This window comes from Podarcis liolepis (genome assembly GCF_965112155.1).
Source record: "Podarcis liolepis genome assembly, chromosome: 3".
NCBI lineage: Eukaryota > Metazoa > Chordata > Lepidosauria > Squamata > Lacertidae > Podarcis > Podarcis liolepis.
Genome location: NC_139557.1, coordinates 77372910 through 77385597, shown reverse-complemented (window position 1 = coordinate 77385597; position 12688 = coordinate 77372910). Strand labels below are relative to the sequence as shown.

Below are 12688 nucleotides of genomic sequence, written 5' to 3'. Positions count from 1 at the left end.
ATACTGAGGTTTGGTTTGAACCTTCCCAGGAGCTCCTTGACTCTGAAGGTAGACACAGAGAATCAGAGTCTGAGGGGGAGGAAAGTTCAGATAAGAGCTCTCAAGAAAGTGGAGTTAGCCAGAGACCAGTTGCTAAGCAACAAAAGAGAGGTCGTAGTTCTGAGGAGGAAAGTGGGTCAGAAGAAAAATTTTCTCCCAGAAGATCTAAAAGACAAAACAAAGGAGTGCCTCCGGTGCGTTTTTCTCCTGATACTGCAAATGTGTTTAGTGTAATTGCAGAGCCCAAGAGTTTTCAGGAGGTGTTAAAGTTACCAAAAGAGGAGGCAGAGCGCTGGAAACAGGCAATGGAGGAAGAGATGTCCTCTCTGAATGAGCACAAGGTTTTTACACCAGTGGCAGCGCCTGAGGGGGCAAAGATTGTAGGCTGCAGGTGGGTGTACAAACTTAAACCTCTGGTGACAGGAGAGTACAAATACAAAGCTCGTTTAGTTGCTCAAGGATACTCTCAGAGGCCTGGAAAAGATTATGACGAAACTTTTTCCCCTACTGCTAAGGGGGACAGTGTAAGGCTGATTTTAACGCTTGGAGCAAAGAGAAAACTCCTGTTAAACCATTTTTATATCCAGACTGCATATTTACATGCATCAATATCAGAAGACCTGTATCTAGCCGAACCGCCTGGTTATGAGACAGGTTCCAATAGAGTGTTAAAATTAAACAAAGCTCTATATGGTCTCAAACAGGCTGCAAGATCTTGGAACAAGTGTTTCCATGAGGCCTTAGTGTCATTTGGTTTCAAGCAGAGTACAGCTGACAATTGTGTTTATGTACGTGGTACAGGCAGTGATCAAGAGTTTTGTCTGATTTATGTAGATGATGTTTTGTATGCCTGCAAAACAGATAAACAAACTAAAAGATTTGCCAAGCAATTGTCCAGTAAGTTCAAAGTGAAGGACTTAGGCCCGGTTAGGACATATCTAGGGTTGGAAGTGTGCTGGGCCCAAGATGGCAGCTGCCTAATTAGTCAGCAGAACAAAGTTAAACAACTACTGACTACATACAGGATGCAGGATTGCAAAGGGGCAGCGGTGCCTATGGATCCAGGTTTCATAAAAACACTTCATACAGATGAGAGTCCTGAATTTGAACATCCTGATGTATATCACTCTGTAATTGGAAGTTTATTGTATATAGCACAGTGGTCCAGACCTGATATTAGCTACGCAGTAGGCATATTAAGTAGATTGGTCTCAAAACCCACACTAAATGCCTGGAAAGGGGTAAAACAAGTTCTGAGGTATCTCAAACAGACAATTGGCTATATGTTACAATTAAATTCTTCCGAGGACGAAATGTTGAGTTGCTACTGTGATAGTGACTGGGGAAATTTGCCAGATAGAAAATCTGTCACAGGACTAGTCATAATGGTCGGTGGAGCATTAATCAGCTGGCGGTCACGCAAGCAAGACGTTGTAAGTGTGTCATCAACAGAATCAGAGTATGCCGCATTGAGTGAATTGTGCAACGAGGTGATTTATTTCAAGCATTTGATGGCAGATTTAAATGTAAATTGTGGAGAACCAGTACAAGTTTACATTGATAATCAAGCTTGTATAACCTTAAGTAAAACAGAGGGTTTCAAATCGCGTTCCAAACATATCTCTGTAAAATACCAAAATGTACGTTGCTGTGTACAAGACAATGTAATCACCTGTACTTATGTATCAAGTGAAGAAAATGTAGCAGATGTGTTAACTAAACCATTGGCAAAGATAAAGAACAAGCGAATGTGCAAGGGTTTAGGTTTGCTGGAAAAATAATCTCCTACATAGGTGTATTTGGAGTTAATTGTTCAGCAGAATCTGTGAGGGGGTGTTCAGTTTCTGTTAATTGGTTCTTGTGGGAAACTTGCAGATTCTAGCTTCACATAATTAACTCCAGCTGGTGTCAATTTACTCTTGGCAGAAAGCCCAGGTCTGCTTGACCTAGAAACTACTCACTCTGATTGGTTAACGACCAGCACTCAACTCTGTTATCAAGGGATTGTTAGCTCAGTTTGGTGTGAGGTGTGTTAGGAGTTAGAAGTGCTGTGTATGGTTTTGAGAGAGAGAAAGAGAGGATTTATTTTGCTTTTATTTGTATGCAGAAACTCTGCTGGTTTTATTTTTCCTTTTTAATAAATCCTGTAAATAGTTATTCTGAGTCTAGCTGACTAGTCATTACCGCCGCAACTAGCTTCCTCGCTGTGCAGGAAAACTCTGCTACGTTTGGGCTAAAGCCAATAGGGCTATGCCTGACACTTCAAAGTTCCATGATATTTTCCCTCCTTGCAAAAAAAGGGGGAAAGTTTGTGAAACTTGGTGTATTTTGCATATATGCTTCAGCGAGGAGACCCTGCATCGTAACTTATGTTTGTGGAACATAAATGTGGAAGGAAGGCCACTGTGGAAGTGGAGCATCTCTTGTGAAAACTGAAAAAGGAGAATTTAAAGTGGAAGGAGCTGGGAAATATTGTATGCAATTATGGAGGAGAGAACGAAAATCTTAATGCTAACACATTAATGAGTTGCTTTGTATAGTTTTGTGCTTTCCGAGGGTTAACTGAACTTCCAAATCGCCTTTGGTAAATAGCGTTAAGGACAATCCTTTTAAACATGTTCCGCCATTTCCACATCTTTTCACAGCACAATCAACTAAATTACAGCAGGCAGGTGGCTTTGTAGATAAGCAATCTTGCCCATAGGCTCGACTTCATACTGCTTTGAAATGTGCTCATAATGCTACCCTGAAGTTGGAGTGCGCAGCAAAAGATTTACAAGATATCTCCTTCAAATTACACATATTAACTGCAGACTTTCTGTTCACACAGGAAAATTATGCCTCATTTGAATTTTTATGACTCTGTTCTTTTTGAAGATACTCCTAAAGCAGAAAAATGAGGCATGCAAAAATGATACTACTTATTTCACCTTCTAACCTTAGTCCACTCTGGATTTGGAATTTTCATACCTCTTTATGGTGTGTGAAGTGAAGGCCTACGTGAGCCTGATTTCCTTTCTAAAAATGACTTTCATTTCCATTTCAGGGCATTCTTGTAGTGGAGTGGTGCACGCTCCAAATTCAGTAGAAAGGGCACTCAGATTGCATAGTGCTTTCCCTCCTGCTTTGCTTGTGGTCTGCATAGATAGAATATAACAACAAATACACACACAAACACTTTATCCACACAGAGATCGCTTGTCCTATTGATCAGTGCAAGTGGTCATAGAGAACTGAAAAATGATAAATAAGAAGGAAACATTTTGGATGTGTTTTAATTGTTGTAACTCACCTTGGGAAACTTCGGGTAAAGGGCAGGTGATAAATTGTAATAATAACAAACAAATAAACAAAATAAATAATAATAAATGAACCGAGCAGATGTGGAACAGAAGGATTAATATATATTTGGGCGGGTGTGTGGGTGCGCGCGCGCACTCACACACACACACACAATGCTATATTTCATATAGCATTTTGCTGCTTGTGAAATGTAAAACCCAATGTGTTAAAGCACACAAAACACAATTTCATACAGTTCCCAGGATTATTGGGGAGGGGGATGTGCTTTAAATGTGTGGCGTGCATGCAACTTAGGTGACTGCAACCTCAATACAATTCAACACCACATCCTCTCCAGTGTGGTGTAGTGGTTAAGAGTGGTGGACTCGCAATCTGGTGAACCAGGTTCGTGTCTCTGCTCCTCCACCTGCAGCTGCTGGGTGACCTTGGGCTAGTCACACTTCTCTGACGTCTCTCAGCCTTACTCGCCTCACAGAGTGTTTATTGTGGGGGAGGAAGGGAAAGGAGATTGTTAGCCGCTTTGAGACTCCTTAGGGTAGCGATAAAGCGGGATATCAAATCCAAACTCCTCCTCTTCTTCTTCTTCTTCTCTCTTGTAAATTATCCTTTTTGAAACGCCTTCTTTATAATGGCCACCTCTTTCAGTTCGTGTATTGAAATAGAATTGGATTGAAGCTGGAACCTTCCTCATGCAGTGTGTCTTCTCTGTCACTGTTCTGTGGCCCAGCCCCTGAGTTTGCATTTCCCTCGGAAGCACTGAAAGACTTTTCGGACAACTGCCTGGCTTCAGAAGGCAGTGACTTGCATCAAAGTTGTCAGATGGGAGTTGTGCTGTCTGTGAAGGAATAAGTAGTAAGGTGGAGACTCAAACCTGCCTACCCCCTGAATCCAAAGGAAGGCCTAGCTAGCATCTTCGTTGCAGGATCTACCAGGAGATGACCAGCACTGTCCATCAACTACCTAATAGGACCCCATTCCAGTTTTGACTTGGGCTGTTCCTTACCCTTTGACTCTCTCAAAATTAGCCCCCCAAATCAATGGGAAGTAGGCTTATTTGTGTCATGAGCCAACATGGAGTTAAGATGATACCCCATGAAGTCACTGATACCATTCAAATAATTCCCCTGTATCCTCCTGGTTATGGTTTTTCCTAGTTTACAAATGTTTTTTATTTTACAGTAAGTCTACACTGGAAACTGATTTGCTATCCCTGCTTTTAGGCACGCTTAGTGGCAGTACATGTGCCGGTGTGCATTCTGTGCATATGTTCTCAGGCGCATTGAAGTACAAAATTGATTTACAGGCTAATTACTGTTCAAGGCTTTCTTAACAGGTGGAATTAGGATATTTAAATTCTCTCACACCCATTGATTATATTAATGAGGCATGAAGTGCTTTGTGAGGCCCACTTTTTAGTACCGGTAACTTAATCCACACACCCATAACTTTGACTAATTTGTCTTAATTAACATTTCTGAGCGGCAAACTCTACAACGTAAAGGTAATCTTCAAACAGCTAGAATTCTCAGTAGATTTTTAAAACACGACTTGATATCCACAGAAGCACGTATAAAAGAAATCCATGATTCCATTACATTCTGTTCATAGAGTCAAGAGAAAAACATGATCTGTATTTACAAATACTTCAGAATATGTGAGGCAGTTTTGGAGACAGGCTGCAAATTGATAAAAGTTATTAGAAAACTTTGGAGTCTTTCCTACAGCTATTCGAAAGATGAAATACCTTTCAAGTTTTGCTATCTATTATGAGTGATATGATACTCACAAATGTCAAAATGAATACGTTTGTGATATTTCTTCATGGTTTTCCTTAGCAACTTGGTTTTGAATATGTACTGAGTCTTACCTTATTATTTTATTTATATATTAAACTTATATAACCCACCCTTCCTCCCAAAGGAACTTTGCTGTCAGTCACACAAGTGATAAAACAATAAAATAACTTCTAAAAGCACCTTAAATTTATGAAACTATTATTAGAGTGGCAACAGAGAAACGTCTGGACCTCAAAGCAGAAGGAGAAAGATAGGCATTGCTTGCCTATACAACGATGGACCACAGAATGCTGGCATAATTAGGCCCAATTTTACTATCAGTGCAAGCAATGGCCATAGTGTGAAATGCCACCAAGGGAGGCTGCTCCCTTCAGCTTTCAGTGGGTGTGAGGCAGCTCCCTATACGGTTCCCGCCAATTTCTTTCATTTCTAGCTTTGCAATGGAGACATCGAAATTGTCCGCAATATGGCGGGAGCTATATAACACCTATGGTTTGCCACGTAAAGCTGCTTCTGTGTGGTTTGCATTGTTGTTTTACAGAACCAATAAGGCAGCAGTTGTCTATATTAAGCAAGTGATGGAAGACACTGCTGTTTTATCGACTATTTTGCACTTTTAAGTGTTTTAAGACTACTCCATGTCATTGTGCTGGAAGGGAAATGAGATGGATTCACTATAAAGTATTCATTGTTCCTCTGGGTCCGCAGGTTTGTAGGAAGGAGATTGGTGGTCGGTCAGCGGGGTGGGCGGGTAGAATCATTTGACTTCCTGTGGTTTTCCTTGTTTCTTTTGCTGCTAACTGCTGATCTGAAAAGCTGTTGTGGTTTATATAAGGATGCTATTGTGGTTTATATAATTATGCAGTGTGTCGGAAACATCACAACTTCTCCCAGATTAGAATTAACAGTGCAATTCTTCTAATATGTGGTGTTACAGTTGAATTTAAGGACATTTCCCCACCCCCATTTACTTCTGCAGGAGCCGTGGGACGCTCAACACATTCCTGCACTGTTCTCTGCTTTCTGTGGCCTTTTGGTTGCCCTTTCATACCATCTCAGTAGGCAAAGTAGCGACCCATCTGTTTTAATGTAAGTCATCAGCAAATCTTTTTATAGATCTTTGTCACTATGGCTTATACTGATGCTCCTGTAAAATTAGCAGAAATGGAATGATGTGGCTTTGATCTGTGTGGTGAGCATACCTGTGGGAGGAAAACCATCAGGAAAACCAGAAGCGAGAGGGTTCCTTGAGGCCAGAAACCATTGTGCTCGATTGATTTTTGGTTAGATCCAGAAAGTCAATTCTTACATTTTTATTAGGGGGGAAAATAGCAGGCTTCTTTCTTTAGGAGGACTTTAGGAATCTGTCTAGATGTGCTAGATCCTGGGATGTCTAGATCCTGGGTTGGGATATTAAGAGTGCAGCTATATGACGTGTGACTTGACAAACGGTGTCTTGACTCGCTGATCACAGTGATGCATTGGGAAGCCCAAATCTGCTCAGATTTTGCACAAGAATGGAATAAACACCCATTATAGCTCTTTAAAATTCCCCCAAAAGTACAAACATGTTTCCCCTTGTTGAAAATGTACCCACTTTTCATTCATGCTTATTTACAAAAAAAAGCTCCTGCATTTTACTTTAAGTGAGGAGTTTTGTGTCCTTGAAATCTTTGCTTGCTTGCCTTGTACAGTATCTAATCTCCTCTAATACCTTTAATCACATCTCTGCAGTTCGAACTGCTCTTAAATATCTTGTTTGGGATTAAAACACTTATTTCTGATATTTAAAAAGCATCAAATATTCATGGACTAACCACGATTAAAGTGCATAATCCTCTTCCCTCCCCCAAATTACTTTGAACTAAATTAAAGGGTATTCAAGGGATTGCAAATGTTCAGATGAGATGCAGTGCCATAAAGATGAAAAAGAAGATGGAACACAAAACTAAATTTGAAATTAGCATTCCCGCCCCCCATTGATACAGCAGTTCTTAACCTCTTAATTATGACTGGTTGAAAGAAAGGAAACACTAACATTAAGTATAATTTTGCAAAACCCTTACATCAATTCTCAAATTGTTTTCAGGTTATTTTCTCTAGTGCATTTAAAAAATAATAATTAAAAATGTAGGTGCTAAGGATGTGGTGGCAAACTCACACCTTGAAAATGATACTGATTTGCCTCTTATGTTGTGCTTATTTAACTCCTTTTTGCTCAATCTCCACACAGCCAATTAACCATTGCACAAGGGAGAGAGTGGGGATGAAACCGTTGGTCCTGACTGCACAGACCCCATCTCTGCATCCCACCATGTGTCATGGCCTGGATGCTTGCATGGAGAGTCTGCTGTACCTGAATAGGCTCCCGAGACAATGCAGAACCCTGATCCTCCAGGTTTCTTATTTCATGGGGAACATCTGCCTCTCCCCATATAAACCATCCCAGACTCTGTGGTCATCATCTGAGACCCTTCTTTGTGTTCCTCTCCATGTGGGATCTGGAGGGTGGCAACACAAGAAAGGGCCTTTTCTGTAGTGGCTCCTCATTTGTGGAAGGTTCTCCCCAGGGAGGTTCTCCTGGAACCTTCATTATATATATTTTAGGCAACAGCTGAAAGCATTCCTCTTCAACCAGGCCTTTGGCTGATTAATACCTTTTAAATGTATCTTTGGGAAAGGGGGGGGTATTGCTTTGTTGTTATTGTTTAATTATTTACTTGTGTTCTTACCTTGTATTTTATTCTGTGATCTGCCCTGAGATCTTGTGATGAGGGGGGGGGGGTATCTAAATTTAATAAATATAAATAAATACAACCTCCTTGTGGGTACCATTGTTGACTTTCCGTCCCTGACACACAGAGGGCTGCAGGAACAGTGACACGAGCCACATGGGAAGCCAATGGCTGCATCTCTGCTCTCTCCCTTATATGATGGTAATCCCAGTTGGGGGGGGGCAGGGAGAAAATAGCTATACTTGTACCCAGACCAGTCCTGTAGTGTTGGCCTGTTAGTCATGAGCAGTCACTCTCAGCCAGATCCTGAAATACCTCCATGTGATGGTCTGCTGAGTGGTGATGATTTTCTGTCATGGGTCACCGTAGCACATCAGAGACTGGGTGGGGCTCACATATTTTTGTAGTGGCTTCCCCTTGTTTTACCCAGATGAGTTAAAAAACATAGCCACTAATGCCTAGTTTGCCCTATAAATAGCTCATTTACAAGCTGTTATACGAAAATGTCCTAAACAAGGGTTTTTTTGTGTGTTTTTTAAACCAGGTCTCTTATTCAGTGTAAATATTTCCCTCACTTTCTGCATCAACATTTGGAAGATTCACAAACTGATCCGCTACCCGAGAAGATGAGAGAGTCAGTGGTAGGTTTTGTTTCTTTGTTTTTACGGGGAGCCCATGCAAAGGCGTCATCTGAAATCCCACAACCATGCTGTGATATTATTTCACACACAAAGTGTCAAGATGTCTGGTCAAATTATTTAAATCTCTAGCAGAGAAGCAAGTCTGGGGTAGAGCTGCGAATTGCTTCAGATGAATGACAGTGGAAGAAAGAAAGGCTTTAGGGACGACAAGGCTGCTTTCCTCGCTCTTAACTTTTCCTCCTTTGGCACGTAGACGGAAGTCGCTGGGATTCTTCAGCGCTGAGGGTGTTGCAAAATTGCATCTTGTGTGAATGGAAATCATTATGTCTTCCATGAGAAAATTAACAGGAGTTGCATATGACGCTCGTGGTTAAAACAGGCATTATCCGGGGTGTTTATTAGAAACAGAACCTTAAAGCAGTCATGTTGGGTCTCTGATTTTGCTCAGAACAGCAGTGAAGGCTGAAAGGGGTTTAGCTTTCCCTTCCTGTGCCACTTCTCCAATCTAAATGTGCTCCTCCAGAACTGTTAGCTCATTATGGAAAAAGCACATGCACAATGTCGGTCCCTGTACCTGTATTGGAGAAATACCATAGATAGCTAGTGATAGAGAGGCTTGCATGCAGAAGGTCCCAGGCAGCACTGGGGAATACCCCTATCTGAAACCCTGAAGAGCCTCTAGCATTCATTGTAGACAAGGGGGTAGAAATAGTGCAAGGCCCAAAATCACATGAGAATCCTTCACGAGTAGAGAAAGCCCCCATACCTTTGCTCTCAAATGAGTAGAATGCTATTAAGGCACCAGGTGATGCATTGGAGGGGATGGGGTTTGGCAGCATGCCATTGCCCTCCTTGTGTGTGTGACATGTGAGGAGGACAAATTCCTGTGTGCTCTGTATGTGTGCATGGAAAGTCATGTCCACCACTGGCGTTTGGCTCCTGGAAAGTTGGCTAGGAGGGTTTAGCGCCCTCAGGCCCCCAAATAAAAAGGTCCCCCACTCCTACAGTAGTTAGTTCTAGGCTAGAGGGACCAATTTGCTAGTCTGGCACAGAGTCCTATATTCTTACCTATATTTTTCCACACTAAGATTAGTGGGGAGGATTTTAGATGGAGAAAGCAGGTGTGTCAACAGGTTAAACAGTCGCTTCCCTCCACTGCTGTATTAATAAAAATTGAAGGCCCCTGGGGATACTTTGCATCCCCTGCTTTGTTTCTTTTTAACTTAAATAATAGATCCCCCCCACTTCACACCCTTCTTTTGTCAACTTACGACAAGCTGCTTTAAACTCACTCAGCGAATGCTGCTACACGCCAACCCAATCGCCACAAGCACTGCAAGATTCCAGGGGTTGTAGGTGTGTCTTAACCCAGCCAGGGCTTGCTTTCCTTTTGGACAAATGAGGCATAGCCAAGACCCTGGTGTCTTTAGGATATATGGCTTATTTACACATATATACAACCTGAACCTAGAGGGGCTCACAGCACTAGCACCCAAAAAGGTCCCTGCTCCTTCCATAGCTTCAGCCTTTCACTCAGGTAGACAGCAAGCATCATCATGCCCTGCTCCTCTCCAGTTTACATTTCTGCTACTGGTCTGAACCCTCTGCTTTTATCCCCTGAGGGATAAAAATCTGTTGTCTAGATTATTGATTTGGGGGTTATAGGTAGTGTTGTGTGTGTTTTAAATACTACTATTGTTAATGTTTTTATATGCTGTTACTTGCCCTGGATCTCTTCTCTCTGGTGAAAGTAATGAATTATATTATATTATATTATATTATATTATATTATATTATATTATATTATATTATATTATATTATATTATATTATATTATATTATGTAATTAATAAATGATGCAGCCCTACCACGAAGCAGCACGAGACAGCCACTTCAGGTAGCTGACATTGTTAGTTAAAGTAATTAAGAAAGTAAAGTAATAAATTGAAATATTTATTCCCAGAGGTAGGGAGAAGGCCTTGTGGGATTTTCTGCCTCAGGTACCAAAGTAGCTTGACACATCAACTTTCAGCTGCGGAGGTGGTTGCTATATTGCCTGAGGTAGCAAAAATTCTTGAACCAGCCCTGGATTCCTCCAGAATTAATTAAAGGGCATTTCTTGACAACTCTAACAGCTACAGACACAATTCCTGCTCCTCTACTTAAGTTTGTAATAGATACCGTTAATGGGACTGACACTAGCATCCAAGAGTTAGCAGAAATCCTCACGTCACAGCAGTTGCCTCATTTTGTGTCCATGAAATGATTTTTCTATTTATTCCAAAGTCCTGTCCACGTGGCAACTTCCTGCACTTCTGATTGGGTACTGTGGACCAAACAGGGATTGCAGAAAAGACCTTGGAAAAGGCATATTCCTTCCCCTGGCATCTTCAGACCCAGATTCAACCTTCAAGATATTTGTAAATCAAGCATCCCCTTAAGTGCTGACTATGGTGAATTGAACAATATTTTGCAGTGCCCAACCACACTTGAATATAACTTGGTTTACAAGTTACAGCTTCCCTTAAGTTGGATTTATGTCCCTTGTGGCTTGCAGAGTCAAGCTGCATCAAGTAATATTGTGAAATGTTGAATTGAAGTTGGCATGTGAAAAAGTAATATAACATATGTGTGTTCCTGCCTATCTAGCCTGATGATTTCAGTTTGGTAATAAGGAATGTAATAGCTAATGTGTGTTACACATTTGTATATGCACACACAGAGAGAGTATAGAATTATATGGATGATATTTATTTTTAAGTTGGGTGCCTTGAAATCAATGCCATTTGAGCTGAAGATAATTGGTCCACTCTTCAGGATGAATCTAGAGGGATTTACTATTTAAAATAAGCCTCTCTGATTCCCCTCCAAATTAGCAATAACTTAGCACTGCATTTTCCAGTGACCTTTGCTACATTTTTGTTGCTTGAATGGCACTGTAACAATTGTCAGCCTTGGTGACTGGAATCAACAAGGCGGCTGCATTGGATAATTAACCACTCAACTTGGAGAATGGAACTTCCTAGCTTTATAATTAATTTCATAGGCATCCACATGGTTGATTACAGCATTAACCAGCAGCCTAAGGGTATTCATGTGTTACATTCAGACTCTAACTTCCTTCCTGGACTGTAGCAGTAGTGGAGAATCACAGCTCCAAAAAACAAATCAAACCACAATTAAATGCAAAAAGAAGAATTGCATAGTTCTCTCAGATTTGAGACAGGGTGGTATGAAATTGGCATTTTCTTTGTAGAAGGTTAGTTTAGATAGTCTAAACTATCAAAAATTGCAACCCAAATCCCATCAGGCTCGTTTTTACTGGGGGCTTTTCCCCCCTTCCTGTTATACATATTCCAAACACAGTGGGCTGAATCTATAGTCACCCTGCTGCATCTACACTGTTGGATTCTGTTTTGCATATCTATTGGTATAACACCATGGATGGGAATGTGCATTACTATCTGATTTGTAAAGCAAATGAGAATATGCCTCTCACCAACAATATGCAATGCAGCAATGCAGTGCAGTTCCATAGTGTATCCAGATCGCATCAGTGGATACAAATTTCAGTGCAAATGTGCATCGCACCATCTCCAATAAATCTTGATTCCTGTGGGAGAAAAAACAATGTTGTAGGTGCAAACCCTAATTGGTGGGTTTGGTGGTGTTTCCAAGGGTGTTGGTGGCATACCTACTATTTTTATGCTTTGGGGGGTGGTTGGTTGGTTGTGTGTTTTTCTGCTTCTGGGCTTAGCACATGTACAGTATAGAGGCCATTCGTTCCACTGCCAGAGTATACTGAATTCTTGAGACTATGCAATTGTTCTGCCCTTTTGTTTCCATTTTCTGTTGCTCTTCCCGACTGGCATCAAGATTACTAGATGTGGCTATACTTCTCTATGCTCATTAGAGGGCTGATATAAATAGTATTATTATTATATTACATAACGTTACGCTTTAGGATAAATAAAGCAGCAAAGCTTCAGCCAAGGAGGCAATAAATAAGTGTTTCATTCGTGCTGTGAAGCTTTATCCTAACAGTAACCCTGTCCCTTAGGCTAAGTTGAAAGAAAGTGATTAGCCAAGGTGAACTTTATGGCTGATTGGGGGATTCACACCCAGGTCTCCTGAACTCCTAGTTTGACTCCGCTCGACCCACTAAGCACTGCTC

At 41.1% G+C, this 12688-nt stretch overlaps 1 protein-coding gene across 1 annotated transcript in view; it reads left to right on the top strand.

Annotated features, from left to right (window-relative positions):
* Positions 1-12688, top strand: part of PCNX2 (pecanex 2) — a 123161-nt gene that overhangs the window by 43687 nt on the left and 66786 nt on the right. The window contains exons 16-17 of the mRNA XM_083496724.1: positions 6118-6227; positions 8418-8514. Of these exons, the coding sequence (XP_083352850.1) occupies positions 6118-6227; positions 8418-8514 (207 nt within the window). The remainder of the gene's footprint in view (positions 1-6117; positions 6228-8417; positions 8515-12688) is intronic.